This window comes from Parus major, chromosome 4 (assembly GCF_001522545.3).
Source record: "Parus major isolate Abel chromosome 4, Parus_major1.1, whole genome shotgun sequence".
NCBI classification, from domain to species: domain Eukaryota; kingdom Metazoa; phylum Chordata; class Aves; order Passeriformes; family Paridae; genus Parus; species Parus major.
Window position 1 is genome coordinate 30,772,346 of NC_031771.1, and position 17,538 is coordinate 30,789,883.

The following is a 17,538-nucleotide window of genomic DNA, read 5'->3' on the forward strand; positions in this document are numbered from 1 at the left end:
CCTTGTCGGGCTTTAAAACAAAACCCGGCCCCGCGCAGCCGGCGGCAGCTCGGGGCTCCTCGGCGCTGAAGCGCGGCGGGGCCGGGCGAGGCGAGGCAGGACACCGCGGAGCGGGGCGGTGGCTCCCGCGGAAACTTCACTTGGAAAATAAACCTCCACCTCCACTTTCCTGGAGATCCACGTGAGAGCAGGAAAGCCCGACTGCAAGATCTCTGCGCTGCTGCTGCATGCTGCAATTTTACTTTTTGTTTGCCTTGATTATTTTTTTTCCTGTTTGTTTGTTTGTTCTTACTTTCATTTTGGAACCGGTTCCCAGCTGCTTGGCTGAACTTCTGGAGACCAGTGGACCTTTTATAATGCCTTCTTCTGTTTTAAACAAACTGTGGGCTCTTAAACTTTTGTCTTTCCCCCTCCCCCTCGCTCCTTAAACCCCCACCCTTCAGCTCATGGGGCTAACACTGCAAAGCAGCAGCAGCAGAGGGGGAAATATACAGACACTGATTTATTTTCCTGTCTCCTAAATTGTAGTTAATTCTTTTCATCGTCCTCCTCATCACCCATTTTCTGGCCCTTTTTTGGCTGCCGGGTGTCGATCTGCGCATTGTTTTATCTGATCTCTATCCTTTTGTTGTTGTTGTTATTGTTTAAATGCCATGCACTGCTTATCTAGAGAGAAAGCTATATGGAGATAGAGGCGTATAGTGAATGCGCGTGTGTTTCCATAAGACACACTATCAAGGGAGCAGATCAGAAGCAGCCCGGATCCTGACCCTGACTGTATGAATAAGTAAGCAGGATGCTGACGACTGTGTGTTAGTTGCCTGTAAGGTTTTCGTAAGTTAAAGGGGGACGGAGGAGGGGGGACAGGCCAGAGACAGAGCTTAGAGTAAGTGTTCTTGCAGAGGGGGGCGAAGCTCTGACACTTTGCTCCTTCCAGCATAGCTGCTGCCTCCCATCAGTAGAGCTCCGCGGTTCGCTGTAGTGCACCCCACCTCCTCCTCCCTCCTCCCCGCTCCCTTTAATTTTCTTTCCTTCCTTCTTTTTTTTTTTTTTTTTTTCCCCCCCTTTCTCTTTCCCCCTCTCCCCGAGGTAGTTTGCTGATGTGCAGCCCGGATCCATCTTCTGGCAGCATCAGCGGGACCGGGGTCGGCGGCGCGGCGGTCGGCGGGCGCGCAGCGGGGCGCGGGCCGGGCGCGGAGCGGGACGCGGGCAGCAGCCGCCGCCGCCGCCTCCTCCTCCGCGGGAAGTTTGGCTGGGCTTTGACAGAGGCGAGGGGAAGCCCTGACAGACAGGATCTCCCGGCCTGAGTCCACCCCCTGCGCCCACCCACACACCCAGCGACTTTTCCCCGGCGAGGGGGCAGGGGGGGCAGCGGGGGCAGCGGCGCTCATGCTCCTCACTCTGTGTCGCACCCGTCTGACCGTGGCTACCTAGGGAGCACCGTCTCTTGGAAGAGACTCCAGGTGGAGAAGGAAAAAAATACCAACCTCTCCCAAAACCTATGGTTTCTCCATCCCTTACCCTCCTTTCCCAAGCCGGCGTGGACAGCAGAGCCGGCCGCCTAGTTCACCCTCGCCCTGCTCGCCACCTCTCCGCCCGAGGGAGGATGAAGATGCTTTGCTGGAGGATGGCACTGTGGCTGGCCGGGTGGACTGTCTGCGGGAAGCCTTCTTCCTGCTCTGGCCTTGATTATGACTACACTTACGATTTCACTGAAGAGGATAAAACCGAGGCGATAGATTATAAGGATCCTTGCAAAGCCGGTAAGTGACTTCCACGTCTAATGCAGCTCCCCGCCCCCTCCCCAGATGGTGACTTTGTCTCGGCTTTATTTACGCGGGGTGCGTGAGGGGGAGTCCCGGGCTCACCTGCTCCCTCCCGGGGCAGCGGCGGCGAGCGCAGCCGGTGCCCTACCTCCAGCCCCCTTAGCTGGGGAAGGTACCCGGGACCTGCTTTTCTGGGACTTCCCACTTACTTCCCTAGGGTCTCCGGCTGGGCTGGGAGAGGGGCGCGGCGGCGGGCAGGGCCGGCCCGGCCGCCAGCGCTCCGCGGCCCCGGGGGCGTCGTGCCGGCCGAGGAGCGCTCGGGTGACGGCGCCGCCGGAGCCGCGGAAGTTGCAGAGAGCATTTCGGCGGGGTTCGAAGGTGTCGGGGCGGGACTGTGCCCCGCAGCACCGGGAGCACGGAGCGGCCGGGCCGGGCTCCGCCAGAGGGTGGCGGCTTCCCCCGGGGCCCTGCCCGCGGTGCCGCCTCCGCCTCCCTCCAGCCTTCTTCCATCCCAACCTGTCGCTCCCCGGCCGGGCACCCCTTCCCGTGGGCCGCGGCGGGCCCGGGATGTGGATGCGGGAGGGTTCCGCGGGGGTGGTGAGTGTCTACCGCGGTTCCAGCCGGGCGAGCCCACGCGTCCCGCTCTCGGAACCCGGGCCGGTGTTCCACGGCGTTCCTGCCTCCCGCGTGCTCCGAGCCCGACACATGCCTTTCCAAACCGTGCGGGAAGAGCTGAGTTACAGCTTCTCCTCACTCTGTACGGTGGCTTTCTAGAATGTTTATCCTACTGATATAGGACCGCAGCCTCTTCAGTACCAGATACAATCCTTCGCCCATTAAAGTTATCAGTAACAAGAACTGACCTCAGGAACTGCGTCCACTGGTATTTCAGTAGATAACTGTACCTCGGTGGTGCTTTTTTATCCTCCCCAAGGTGTTATCAACAGCAGCGCTTGTCCATGCCCAACAGTTCTATTGTTAAAGAAGCGCTCAAGTTTTCTAGCAGCCTCCTTTGCATTAATTAGTTATTTTATATTCTGAAAACTAGTTCAGCCAAAGGTTGTGTTCACTGTAGCTGTGTGGTTTTCTTTAATTTATTGAAGAGAATGTGGTGTACATATATGCCAAATATGCAGACACTCTGTTTTTCTAATCACAAAAATATTTTGTTCCTAAGTGTGAATTGTTAGGTCTGACTTGCTTATAACTGAAGAATGTTCAAGTTCAAAAAGAACAGAAGCAACTGCAAACAAAACAGTACTTTTTCCTCAATTAGCACTCACAAATGAGTATAAGTAACTGGTCATTGTTAACCTGAACTCTTCTGGTCTGTAATTCTTGAAGACTCATATGCACCATTTCATATAATAAGAAATGCATATTTACTCTCAGTTTGCTGTGGGATTCTTTTTTCATAGTGGGAATAATTAGCAATTATAATTCATGATACTAACTGTTTTGAGGTTATGCATGAGAGAAAGACAACAGTAGGAGACTGCAATTTGATCTGCATTGCCAATTCTCTGCCATCACTTTGTTTTGCCTGGAGAAAGAAGCATTTGTTTGGAAAATTTGGCCCACAGAAACATTTTATTGAAGCTCTTACTTGTGCTGCTTCACAAGGATAGGGAGCTTTGGTACTACAGGGATGGCAGACAGGTAGGTGTATGACGAGTTACCTGTGTGTAGTTCTTCTTCGTCTTAAAAGCTGTCACTTTGAGGTTCTCCATCCAGTAAAAGAAAACACATTTTTTTTGTTTACTTCTTATTGTGTGGCAATTCTTCAGAAATAAAAATGCACCTCACTGCTGCACACTGGGTGTGTACCATGTACCCATCATTTTTAATAAATTGAAAGACCTATATATCAATGAAAGCTGATCCTCCAAGAGTATTTCCCAATTTACTTTTACTTCTAGACCTTTCTTAAAGGCTCCATTAGTCTCAGCCTGTAAAGTACTGGTGCCTGATCAAAGATGCTGGGAGTAGCGGGTGCTCAGCCTCTTTTAACAGCATAGCCCAAGTGTGTGCTCTCCCTAGGTCTGCTCTTATTGTCTGGGCTGGGTTTTGGACTCCCAGGAGTAAATTTACTCATCTCTGCCGTCAGGATGGGTTCCACAGTGGGCCCCTAGAGAAGGACAAAGCCAGGCTTCACACTCAGGGGTGTGAGATGTTCACACTCTAATTTATGTGTCACTCTATGTGCAAGGTAACAGGATAAAATAAGAGAATTCTTGCTGAGATAACGCTCAAGGTATGCAAGCTTTGTAGATATAATTAACACCCGCTTTTACTGCATCTTGAGGGCCTGCAGCTGAGGCTGTAAAAGTTTTTTGTTTGTTTGTTTGTTTTTTAAGCTGTTCAGGCTGCTCAGTTGGGTCAGTGTTACGAGCCAGATATAAGGGAATTTCTGCAACTCAGCAAAGACCCAAAGTAATTTTTGGTTTTACCTGGTGATATGCTTCAAAAACTCCAGAAATACCTCTTCAAATTGCAGACATGCTAGAATAATTTGACCTACCCCAAATTGCATCTTGCTCATGCAAGATTGTTTCACTTGTATTTTAGAAGTTATTAGAGTTCAAATTTCCTCTGGTGAGTTGTGTTTGTTGCTTAGTTTTTACTGCACAGACTACGTTTATAATCTTGTGACAAAGAAATACATGAGGCGTCAGATCCATAGTTAGATGAAGTCATAACTCTATATGTCTATGATACCTACCTCTGGTGAATAAATGTTCTTTTGGTAGGTCCCTTTCTTCCTGTTTTATTGTGAAAAAATGGAAGAAATTTACCAGAAATACTGTGTGACAGCCTCTGAAGGGTTCTTTGTGGGTATTTTGTGGGATTTTTTTATAGGTACTATATGTGTATTTTAACATTTTCACAAGGAAGGGATCATTTTAGTGAATGTGCCTAGAATCACACTGTTGCTTTGACTTAAAATTCCCGGGAGCAGCACAGTGTGGGATGTAATAGAGGCTGAAAAGTACATTTCTTACAATATTTCCAGCTTTGTGAAAAATCTACAGATGACAGGTGTCTGTTGGATGCCCTGCAGAACTAGGAGGTGTTTCTGGAACTGATTCGCATCTAAAAGAGCGGCTATTGTTTGCAACAACCCCAAAGTACAGTCTCAACAGTAAAGCCAGCACATTGGGAGCCCTTGACTTCAGGGAAGAGAAGGGCCTGGAGAAATGTGATGCTGTTGGGGAAACAACCATTGGAAGGAAGCTGTTGACATTGTGCAGAAGAGCTTGATGAGCTGTGTGGTTTCCCGTGGGTTTGTCTGCAGACCTTTAACCTGTGTGTGAATTTTGGGTCATGCTACTCCTCCTTAAGACAAGAATGCTGGCACACTGTAACAGCGGGATGTGATGTAACACAGTTTCTGTGCTTCTGATGTCTCGGATATTTCCTTGTGTCTCTCTGCAGGATATTGCCCTCAGTGTTTACCGTTATGAGTTCAAGTGTAAGGCATTCTTAGTTTGTCTTCAAGATCTGATTTGCCAGAAGATGTGAAACTGGGAATGCCATACTCTAAATCTAAGGACATAGATCAGCATTTGTATAATCAAATATCACGCCAAAGAGGAAAATGCTAAGTTAGATTTCAAGGAGCATCACCAGACTTTTCAGATTGCAGCATGCACCTGCGTTTATCTGTTGATTCCTGAAGGTTTTCCATTCTTTCCATTCTTAACACAATTTATAACTTATTCAGGATATCAGCTGAAATATATATAGAGAGAGATGGCTAGACAAATCATTTCCCGTCCTGTAATACTTGTTCATAGACTGCACTTAGTTGATATACAAGGTTTCTTGAAGGCTTTTGTTTTGTTTTCTCAACAACTTTGTTTTCCTAAAACAAAACAAAGCAAATAAAAAAAGTGGGTGTACTCTGGTGTGGACTTCCAATTAAAATACCATGAACTGTGGGAGATCAGGCAAGAAGTCTTAGTTTTGTTGTATAGCCACAGTGCTGAGGTCTGTTTCAGCCTCTGGACAGCTGTCTGTCCTCAGATAAATCTCTCTTAGCATTTCTTCTGTGAGGTATTCCACTTACTAAAACAAATGTTAAAGATTTGGGGAATAAGCTTGAAGCTGAGTTCATTGGACTATTATTTTTCCCTTTTGTGGACCTGGATTTTTTGGTTTATTTTTGCACCAGAAATTTTGTCTTGCACTAGGGGAAATTCTCCCAAGGAAAATGAAACTTTTACAGTTTTCACTGCTGTTAGTTTGGATTACTCCCCCTGCCAAAACCCAGTTAATTGGGATTTTTTTTTCCTTTCAAATGATGCATGAATTGCTTTTATTTTTTCCCTCAGTGAAGCTAGATAAAAATGTCAAAAGAAAGAATATTGAAGACAAGCAATTATATTTACAACTTTATATCTTGAAAGTTCATTAGCATGCAGTTATTTGACTAAGAACAAATTCTGTATGTCAAATGCATGCCTGCCTGATTGAGAATTAGAGAAAATTAAGACAGACTGTCCTTACATGTCCATTTCTACCTCCTTTGAGAATCTAAGGAACTTGTTTGTTTACTTTATAAATAATAATAAAAAAAGTTTGGATTGTCCATAGCAGGGAAATTAGTATTTCTCACATCACTGAAGCATCAAACCTAGTAATGTCTTTTATTTGCAAAGTAGCTGAACAGGAATGATTGATGGTAAATGTTGAGTACAATTATTATGCAGTGTCATCTGTAACTGTAGTCTGACTATTGTTTCCTGATGTTGTAGCAGCAGCTTTCTATACCGCTACATTTTTATTTTAGTTTCCCTCTTGTGCTCTGGAATGTGTGTTCAGTTGCAATCATTCTAATTGTGCATTCTGGTAATAGGAAGATCCTTAAAGCCTCTGATTATATATTTTGAATCTGTTGCATGATTTAGGTAATCAAGATCTTTCATATTTATAGTTCAGTCATGTAGTAGACTCTTAAAGCTATATTGTGCAGTTTGTACTAATATAGAGGTTGTGCTGCTAATATCACTTGCCAGATTGACAGAACTGTGACTGTTCATGTAGTAAATGCATAGTGTAGGCAGCTGAAACAGAAACAAGCTTTTCTGAATAGTCTTCCCAACTGGTTTCCATCCTGCTGTGGATAAACTTATAGGGTAAATAAGACAACTGACAAATTTAGCTTTTAAAGATTTTTTCACCCCAGAATTCTCCACCATTACTTTATCTTTTATGGCCTTAAACGTGGAATCCCAACACCTTTGAAAGAGATTTGTGAGAACATCAAGTTCTTTTTGTCCTTGGCTTCATTGAAAAGATTAATTCAGTATGAAACTCTGGGATAACTACATTAAATGGATATGCTTTATGTTCTAACTTTGTGAATATCCTTCCACACTGAAGGCCAAATTTCATGTCCAGACCACTTTCCATAGGCGTCTGTTTCTGAATATATATCCGGTGTGTCAAACGAGTGACCTGCAAGGAGCAGTATTACATCACTGCAAAACGAGTCTGACTAACAAATCTAATTGAGCTTGGAATCAAGTCCCCAAGGCAAGCTCTGAAACATTCACCACACCTGGACATCTGCCTTATGTCATTCTGATTGCCCCTCTGGACAATGGGGTTGGTAGGCTTACGACATAATTTCATTCACTTCTTTTTGGGGAGAAAGTCATGTCTGTGGTGCGTGGTAGTGACAGAAGGTCTGTAAAATGCAAAAGCTGTAAGATCCGAGATTCGACTTCTGGTTTTCACTAACACAGTGGACCTTGTGGAGAGGAAGACTTCTCTTTTGTCTTCCTGGATGCATTATAATAGTCTAAATTTTATAACAGTGAGTGAGCAATGGAAGAAATCTCTAGTCTTTGTTTAGACAAGATGTATTTATCCTTAAATTGAAATAGCTTTTTATAGTCTGGCTTTCAATTTAGGAAAAATATTACGGTATGTGTTTTTTGGGTTTAATATGTATCTGTAGAAAAGATGTATTCTAAGAGCAGTATTACCAAGCAAAACTAAGTTTTGGCCTTTCAAAGCTTTCATTTGGATGAACAGCATTTCATAGGGTTTTTCAGACATTTCTCAGCCTCTTTAGGGTCTTTCTAATCTACTAGTTTCAGTCATTATTGAATGCAGTCCATACCCCCCATTCTTAACCAGAAGGAACCTCTTTCCACCTCCCTACTACATCTCTTCAGAGTAACAGAACTGAAAGTGTGACTAGAGAAATCTTTGCGTATTTTTAGTTCTGTCTTGTCAGGATATTTTTCTTGGCTGAGAGCTAATGGCCAATCTGTTAATGTGTTTTAATGCATATTCATTCTTTGTGTCTGCTGTGCATCTCCTACTTCTTTTCCTATAATTTCTTTCATTGTTACTATGGCGAGTTCCCTTGCTTTTGGATTCCCTTTCCACTGAATGCACTTTTTACTTGCTTTTCAGCTTTTCCCCTCTGCTGCCTGACCAGTCTTCTACTCCTCCCTATATTCTTCCCTTGATGTGTTATTCTCTTGCTTACAATTATCAGTTATTCCCTCCAAACATAACTTCTAGTTCATCATCAGGCTTTCTGTAAGATTGTCCTCTAGTGCTTTGATAGCTCTGTAGCAAAGAAACTGGGCACCTGTGCTCACAGCTGGAAATGAGGGGGAGGAGAAAGATGAGTGGGCTGTGTGTGACCAGCATGTTCTCAGAGGCCTCGTGCTGGATGCTCAGTGGGCTGCAATGATCTGTTAAGCACTGCACAGTCAGTCCTGAAATATCCAGCTACAAATGTTTATACAGAACACATACATGAACCTTCTCTCTCTGTTTGACTCATGGATGTGAAGACAGTCCCTGGCTGGTCAGCAGGAATAGCATGACTCTCAGTACTTGAAGTGTAAAGGTTGTATAAATAGTACTGTGTCAGAACAGGTTGAGCTGGGAAGTGTGTGTGTGGACACATTCAGAGTGTCGGTGTGCCACCCATGTGAGTGATTTCTCCTGCAGACTGTTACGGAGGCAGCTCCCACTCAAACAGATACTCTCACATGGCTTTTTGGGGGGAGTTTTGCCCACCTAATGGTCTGCAAGTGCAAATGTTGAGTGACTATAAATGAGTTTCAGATGTTTGAAAATATTTGAGCACAATCAGATAGCTCTTACAGAGCAATAATGCTCAGAAATGTAGGTTTGTGGGTTTTCTTTTTAATATTACAAAACAGAGATTGTCAAGACCAAAATGCCAAAAAAATCAATATTACTCTAAAATAACTCCTATTTTTTTATTGAGGTGCGTGAAATACGATGCCTAATAGGATATGCAGTGTTTATTAAACCAGTTTCTTTGCTATATATACTTCCATGATAAAAAGGCCCATCAATAATTGACTAGAATTGATTTTTTTCATCATTCTGATGGTTATAAGTGATGCTTGATCAGGAAATAATCAGCAAAATAAGGACATAAATTTGCGAAGGAAGGACGTTTATTTTAAAATTCATTTTCCAGTGCATTTTAATCTGACTTTGGAAATTCTTTGTCTTGCTGTCCTCATGAATTTCATGTGTTTTCCTACAGAAACTGAATGACAAAGACTCATTGCTGCATTTGAAAGGTGCCAGTACCTTTCCAGCCACATTGTGATTCTTAGTTATTGTAAATTGTATGGTGGAATTTAGGTATCAGCTCTTGTAAGAAGTGAAGGGACAAGGACACCAGCTGGGGAGGTTGGAACAAAATAGCTGCACAGATGAGTTACATTATTCTCACGCTGGTAGCAGCAGTTAAATATACTCCTAGCAACAAGTTTAATTGTTATTAAACAAAAAAAATCAATTTTATTGTTGTCTGATGTTTTAATAGGTGTTAGTTAGGTATGTTCTTGCTGTCATGGGTATTGTAGCACTGAAGACCTTCAATGCTTTTCCACTTTGCTGAAAGTGTATAAAGAATTTTGCTTAGGGCACAGTGATTGTCCAAAGAGTGGCCAAAAAGGCAGAGTTTCCAATGTTTCTAGATGATGTATTCAGATAAGCAAAGAAAATAATTTCATATGGTCCTTATATAATATCAAGATTTACTTAAGCAGTTTACTTGCAGAGCAGATTATATTTGCTTTCATGAGGAGTAGTTTTAGAACAACTCTGCGGGTGTGAGAACATGACGATGAACTGCCCAATTTCTCCATCTGGTAAAATGTCCTTATATTTATAACAAATTAGCATACATCTTCTTTTTCACTTGTACTTGCATTTTTCCCTTACTCAACAGTACTCTTACAATCATTCTCTTACTTCCGCTTTATTTGTAGGTAGGTTATGCCACACTAGTTTACAACAGTTTCCAGACTTATAATTCTTCATCCCTTGTATAAATGTCCAGAGAAATGGACAAATTAGGTATTTTGTGTTCAGGCAATCTGCTTAGCCCATTTTAATGAAGAGAATAGTGTGTCTCCATGAAAAATTGTTAGCACCATGTTGAAGGCATGTTATCCATTTTTTTATGATCTTCATTTTTGTACCAGGATCTTTGATATGTCCATCAGCCCATCCTTTTGTCATAATATAAACTACTTGGTCTTTAACTATGGCACACTTATTGATTCAGAACTGAATTGTGAAATCCTTTTTTTGTTGTTACTGATATGCCATAATTGCATTATATTCTGATAACTTACAGAGATTAATCTTTTATGCTTGGAAAAAGAAATTGTTAAAGAATAACCCACAATAAACCCTTAGACAAAAAATATTAATTCAGCCTGTAAATTGCTAAGGAACCAGGTTTGCATGGGTATTTAATTCCCCCAAGGTTACATTATTGGAAAAACTGTTTAATGAAAACAGGGTAAAAAGATGTTAAAGTTAGCAAAGGGAAGATGAAAGAGAAGAAACATGATGAACATGAACAATTTCAGAAATAACAAAATAAAATAGAAGATATTTGTTTCTACATCTATTAGACTGTTAAATTCTGAAGTGGAAAACTCAGAACTGAGACTAGGAGATGTGGGGATTTTATGCAACTCTTTTTTATGAATTTTTTTTTGAAATCTAAAGCATTCCATGAAGTCAGTATTTGGATATATGATATGACATTTACATAGGTAGCAGGGGTATCTGAAGGGCTGATATTTAGAAACGGTAACAATAATGATTTTCAAATGGATATATAACTCAGGCTTCAGAGTTCAACCCAGTATTTAGTGGATGAGCCCCAATATGTGGCAAGATTATCCCTGTCTACCTACTGCAAATTCTTGTTTCTTTCTGTGAAGCAGCTGGTGGTGACTGCTGTCAAAGACAGGACCTTGGATATGATCCAGTGTTGCAGTTCCTTTGTTCCTCAGCCCTCCCTAAGTGATATGTCAGAAACGCATGTCTTGCAGCATGCCTAAAAGATAAATGCAATTTAGCTATTTTGGGATGTGAATGAATTTCAGAGCTCAATATCACTGTAAACACATTGACCAACAATAGAAGAAAACTGCATTCACCTATGTTTATAGGTTGTTAGTATGGGTCCAGTGGAGCACTGGTACACGTTTATCTATAAACCACACGTATGCACGCGCTCACCTGACCACTTAAGGAGCTCCCATTGAAGCATAGATGCCTACAGAAGTATCTATAGAGGCTATTTAAAGTCATGTGTACAGATTGTGTGGGTGCTTTTCTTCTTTTTTCTTTTCCCCACTTATAAATGCCAAGGTAACTTGTGTGTAAATCTGACCTAAAGGCCATTGGACTCAGTGGGAATGTTTCCAGCTACTTTAGGGATAGTGTTTATAGGTGAGTAAGTTATAAGCAGAGCTAACTAATTTATTTCTGTGTACTTGGGCTATGGCTTGCTTGTATGCATGTGCTCACATGCATTGCAGGCACATCAATGAAGGCAGTTGGATTCTTGCCCCAGTTTCTATAGTTGTCATCACTAACACAAGAGTATCATGAAATCTTGCATTCAGTGACCTTGTGATTACAGGTTCTTTCTTGCTGGACTGGGGTGTGAAAAAAAATCCAGCAGCTTGAAGAGCATCTGATTTTCTTTTTTTCTCTTTATGAGAAGCCACAGGAGATAAGACTGGATTTTGATTACTGCAACAGTTTCTCAACCTTTAGAGATAGGTTTCTTCTTGTCATAGCTGAATACTCTATTAGCTGGGCAATCTGATAAATGACTAAAGATGCTGATGAACATGATGGTTGCAGTTGCATACACAGTTTCTTATCTGTAAATCTGAAATGTAAAGATAATCAGCCATTTGTTACAAAATACAGCAGGCATGTGAAACTGAGGTCAATCATGTACCATTAGGTAAAGTTTGACAAGCAATGAAAGTTTTTTCAGTGATTTGCAATATCCCAAAATTAACACATTTTCTAATCCAGAGGCTGTTGGGAGCTAAAGAGATCTCAGAAAACTAGGAGGAACAGGTGTACTAATATCCCCATTTATGTAATAAATTGAAGAATTAGTTAATGGCAAAATGAGAAGGGAGCAGAAAGTTTTTTGGTTTTATTTCCCCAGAGCTATGTGTAGCTTGGATGGATTGGAAAAGCTCTAAATTACTGTACAGAACTAAGTACCCTTACACGATAGCCTAACTCTGCAGATCTTGCATTTGCCCAAATAGTTTGTTACTTTTGTGTTTTGGAAACTTGAGTTTTCTTTCTGATGTTGTTTCTTCAGTGTGTTGAACTTAAATCATGGCCAGGGTGAGACCTGCAGGTGATAAATTAGTCTAGATTTGACTGACGATTCTTGTTGAAGAAAGTTCTTGAATTTAGTTACAGAGTTTTCTAGAGTTACCTGATAAGGGAAAGAAGTAGGGAGAAAAATCTTTCACCTTCATGAAAAGGTTCACTTTCTACAGTTTTTTCATCCTTTGATCACTAAATTGCAGGAGTGATAGAGAGCAGAGAATGTAGGAAAGGGGTTTCCTCCTTTTATTTTTTATTTTTCCAGTTTTTTATCTGCATTCTTGAGGGTGAAAACCTTTCACACATGAAATACAGGTGGAAATACAGAAACCTAGTCCAAGCCTTTTGGATGTTTTCATTCATAATACCTTTAATTTGGAAGAAGTTGAATTAAATATGGATTGTAGTGCTGATGGATCACAGTCAGTGTGTCTACAGAAGTGAGGCATGAGTAAAGAGAATTTATAACATACGCTTCCTTTTGCATTATGGAACAGAGCCAAATACAAAGATGCCTTCTAGATCAGCAATGTGTTTATGGAGATATACAGATCTTTTAGCTAAAGCTGAAATGTTAGTGAGAAATGGAACCTATTCTATGATTCTTTAAATCAGAAATGTGGAGAGCCAGCTAAAGTCATGACAATCTTTATCAACTTGGACAAAATTAATTTTTCTTGGCTAGTTTTCGATATTTTTAATAATGTGTCTTAGATTTATTTGGTGTATGGTGTAGCGTTACATCACATATAATGTATTTTTACTGATTTATTGATCTAGGCATTATAGGTTCAAATTTGTACAAGAAATCAAATAATTTCCTGAATTACTTACACTTATAATCAAGTCTTTCCAAATATTTTGTTTGTCTTTCCTAATTATGAGCAAGGTCCGACTAAATAACAGCCATAAGGAAAAAATCAACAAAAATGAACATGAATAGTAATCCTTATTCTAACTACATAATCTTATAGAAGAAGAAAAAATATTTGACCCTTGGTTTCTGCTCACATAATCTGGCTTGACTTCATTGACCTGAATTATCCTAGGTTTTATCAGTGGAGAAATGTTTTTCTCCTTCCAAGAAGCAGATGATGTCTCATCAAAATCAGCAAAGACCTAGATAAGATTTTGGATGCACTTGCAAGTGCTAATGAAAAAAAGTTAACATTCCCATTCTTTGTGTAATTCCTTAGTTATGATTCCTTTTATGCTGTACTGATATGGAAATAAACCCTTTGTACAGCTGGCTGTCCATTGGAAAGGAGCATGTGCAAGATTTGCTCCTGAACTAATGGGGCTGCAGGGATTCCTTGCCCCCCAGGGGACAGCCAAACACACTCTACATCTTTCCTTCCTGTCCTCTTCAGAATCACTTCTGGATTTAGTTTCCCTTCCTGCTTGTTGGCTGCGGAGTCATGGGTATCAGTGTTTAAAGCAAGATAGGTGCTTAGAGAATGGGTTATTTGCTAGGCAAAGTCAGGTAATCAGGTAAAACTGACATGCAAATCATCCTGTACTGAGCCCTCTGCAGCCACAGATGATTTCCAGCAGAAATTTCTGTGAGGGCTTTTTTTCCTACAGGCCAAGCTGCTCTCTGTAGTTTATCTGCTGCTAAATTAGTGACTTTTTATTAATGATACACATATCAAAATTCCTAGTGGTATTTTATTCCAAGCTGTCATTCAGTTAAATATGGATGAATTGTTCTTGCACAGATCTTTTGGTTTTGCTTTTGGACACTGTGGATTGTTCAATAACTCTTACACCTGGTAAAATGCCTTGGCATATAAAGGTTTTGTGTCAGGAAGTTAAGCTTTTTCTTTCTGCAAGATTGGTCTAAAAAAAGGAAGCTACCTTCCTTGCAAACTTTCATCTCTTTGGACTATCAGAGCTAAAATAGCGCTGCCTCGTACTCTGCCATGGGATACAGCAAATCCAAGAGGCGGGATGAAGAAGAACCTGCAGCAATGATGTGTTACAGACCCTGGGTTGTGTTAGGTGGGCCATGATGTGGGCTGTACAGCAGGGAGCTACACTCTGGGCAGGAACCCACAGCAGCCAATGAAGGTGATTTTTTGGGGGTTTCTTTCCATTTATGATAAAGCAGTGTTTCAATTTTTTAACTGACTTTTGTGTCCTGGCACATTCATGTATGAATACTAAATACTTTACAATGTATAAGGCTGAACTCTTAGGCTGTACTTCCTCTCAGGATCTCTTGTTACTTCTCATGAGATGAATTGCCATTCATCTCATGGTGGCATTCACCTTAGTGAAGTCAGAATTTAAGGCTGAAGAAAAATTGTATTTGGGGTCACTTTACTGAAACTTGCTGGAGGTGTATTTTTTCCAACAATCCATTACAGTGGAGTCAAGAGGCAACTGGGTAATTATGGTGTAACTGATTTTTTTGTGTTTTGTTTTTTATATATATGTGCACACACACATATATATGTATACACACATACATACATATATATACACACATACATACATACATATATATATATATACACATACATACATATATATATATACACACACACACATATGTTTGCAGGCATCGTAATGGGAGAATCTTTTTGAAGTGACATTACGGTAGAAAAATTCCCAAGCATAATCGTCTGTTTTAAAACAAACAGTTGTTGTTGATACAGAGTAAGAAGGAAATAATCCATGTAGTTTAACCAGGATCTTTGAGTTGGTTGAGAAGAAAAACTAATTTTAAAAGCTTTTGTTGTTGTTGTTCCCCCTTTACAGTAGGAAATTATATGGAGAGAAGATGTTGTAGCAAGGGGGAGCTTAGAGGAACTGTTCTGTGCTGCGAGCCAAAGGACATCATTAGGAACACTCCTATTATCTGGAAGCCTGACTTCCTGTCTCAGTTTCCTCATGGGTCTCAATGAATGGCAGAAGAAATGGAACACTTTCCTGCTTGGCCAAAAACTCTGCTAAATGACTCCTTTGGCTGCACGCCACACCATACTCCGGAATAAATCCTGCAGCTCCCTCCTGAGTCTGCAGGGGACTTGCTGTGGTTCCTTGGGGTTGGTGGAGTGAATTTTAGAAAGTCCAGGAATACCATAATGCTTCAGGTGTCCTTTTGTACATCCTGGAAAATTCTTTTTGTGGTAGAGACCAAGAGATGCATTGACATTTTATTAACGTAAGCTTCCATGGGATGTTAAGGAACTGCAAGTATGTTAGGATTTTCGTATTTGGTACATGATTTTACTACAATGAAAATAGTGTAGCATGCCTAGTAAAATGTACCAGAAACATGTAAAATAAGATGCTTTTAGATATGCATTCAACTAAATAACTAATTTTCTGTGTTTTTTCCACATAGTTTCAGCACATCAAGTAGTGTTTATGTGCTGAAGTTATAAATATACTTTTTTGTAAAGTATAATAGTAAGTTAGTAAACATTTTTGTTCATAGAATAAAACAAATTTCAGACATTAAATGACATAGATGATGCATCTATCATAATCTATGCATAGAGAAAAGCTTAAGTAATTTTTTTCTTTTTTTTTTTTTCTGGTTTTTGGTACATTTCTTTAACAGGTATATTAGCCCCCAAAACTTTCAGTATCTCCTCTTAGCTCTGATTTTAATTAAAACTGCAGCACCAAACTTTTGATTCAGTTGTTACTGTCAGTTTCTATACTTTCTATTTTAACTACATTTGGCAAGTAGGAGCCTTGCAGCTGACACAAAGGAAACTTGGCGAAATATACACCATTTCCCAATAGCCTTTTTTTATAATAGAAGATATATGGGACAGTGTTTAATAATTTCTGTCTTGTTTTGCATCCAAGAAGAAAAATACTCTTAATTCTCTGGAGCAGTGAAATGCTTACCATACTTAAGTGTTCTGTAAGTGTCATCTTTCAAGAGTGACAAGCAGCTGGCCAGCTGGAAATGTTGGGCATACTTGGAAAAAAGAATATACTTAATGCTACTGGTATATTTCAATAAGAAAGTAATGATCAGGTTCTGGTTTGTTCAGTTTGCTTTGTTTTGTTTCGTCTTGGTTTTTTTTTCCCCTGCTAGTTTGTCTCATAGATTTTACTCTGCGTTCCTTGTTCAGGCTTTCCTGAATTTCCATACAAACTTACTCTGCATGACTTTGGTGCTGTACCAGCACAGAGGGTGATGTGAAACAACACTTCTGCTGCTGAAACAGCTGTCAGCTTTCTGTGGGGATGCAATTGTGCCATACAGGCTTGATGCTGAGATTGCTGGGGTTTTTTTCCCAAGGAAGTAGAATTGCTGGATTATGCTCATCATGCCAGCCCATCCTGTTATCTGTCTTCAGACCCCTTTGTATAGGTGGCTGAATGCTTTCTAACATTTCTTTCTAATGCCCTTGGCTGACAATCAGTGCTTCCAACCTTGGTACCTGTGCATCCTGAGACTAGTGGAGGCATAGTGGATGGCCTTTTCTATCCGTTGGCTACAGGAGGAAATCAGAGACTTCCTTTTTTATGGCAGTTCATTGATATTAAGGTCATGGTTTTGAAAGCTGCAAGTCGGGAGATCTCATTTATTCCCATTGCTTCCCCTCCCTGAGCAGCAGTACAACCTTGTCCTTTCTGTTGCACCTCAGAGTTCCCTCCCAGATGTCCTTTTCCTATCTCCTCCTGATTCAGTGAAAGATGGAGAGATTTCTGTGCCTGTCCACAGTTTTCAGAGAGTCACTGGTAAGATGCCTCCAAAAATTCCTCATCCTTTGCACTCATGGCACAAAATGTAAGATTTCAACTAACACAATGGAGAAATGTTGATTTGTTTTGTTAGCATGGGTGTATTTCAGTGTCTGTAGTTAAGACTTTCTGGTTATTTTAAAAAGGTGTCATATAATACACATAATAAACGAAAAACTAAAGACCCCCACCCTCCTTAATGAGAGGATGTTTTTGAGCTCCAAGAAGAGAGACCACTAAAGGTGCAGAAAGCAGCGTAATACATATTTCCAAATTATTTTGATTCTCTATTTATTTTAATTCACTGTACTTTTATTTCTGTGCAAGAGAACTCTTCCCGCCTTCTGTGGTCTTAAATGAATTCCTATAGTTATATGTAGAT

The 17,538-nt window shown here is 40.9% G+C and overlaps 1 protein-coding gene across 1 annotated transcript in view; it reads left to right on the top strand.

Moving 5' to 3' along the window:
• Nucleotides 1–1,070: 1,070 nt before the first annotated feature.
• Nucleotides 1,071–17,538, top strand: part of TLL1 (tolloid like 1) — a 127,734-nt gene continuing 111,266 nt past the window's right edge. The window contains exon 1 of the mRNA XM_033513737.1: nt 1,071–1,763. Coding sequence (XP_033369628.1) covers nt 1,502–1,763 — 262 coding nt within the window. The 5' untranslated portion in view covers nt 1,071–1,501. The remainder of the gene's footprint in view (nt 1,764–17,538) is intronic.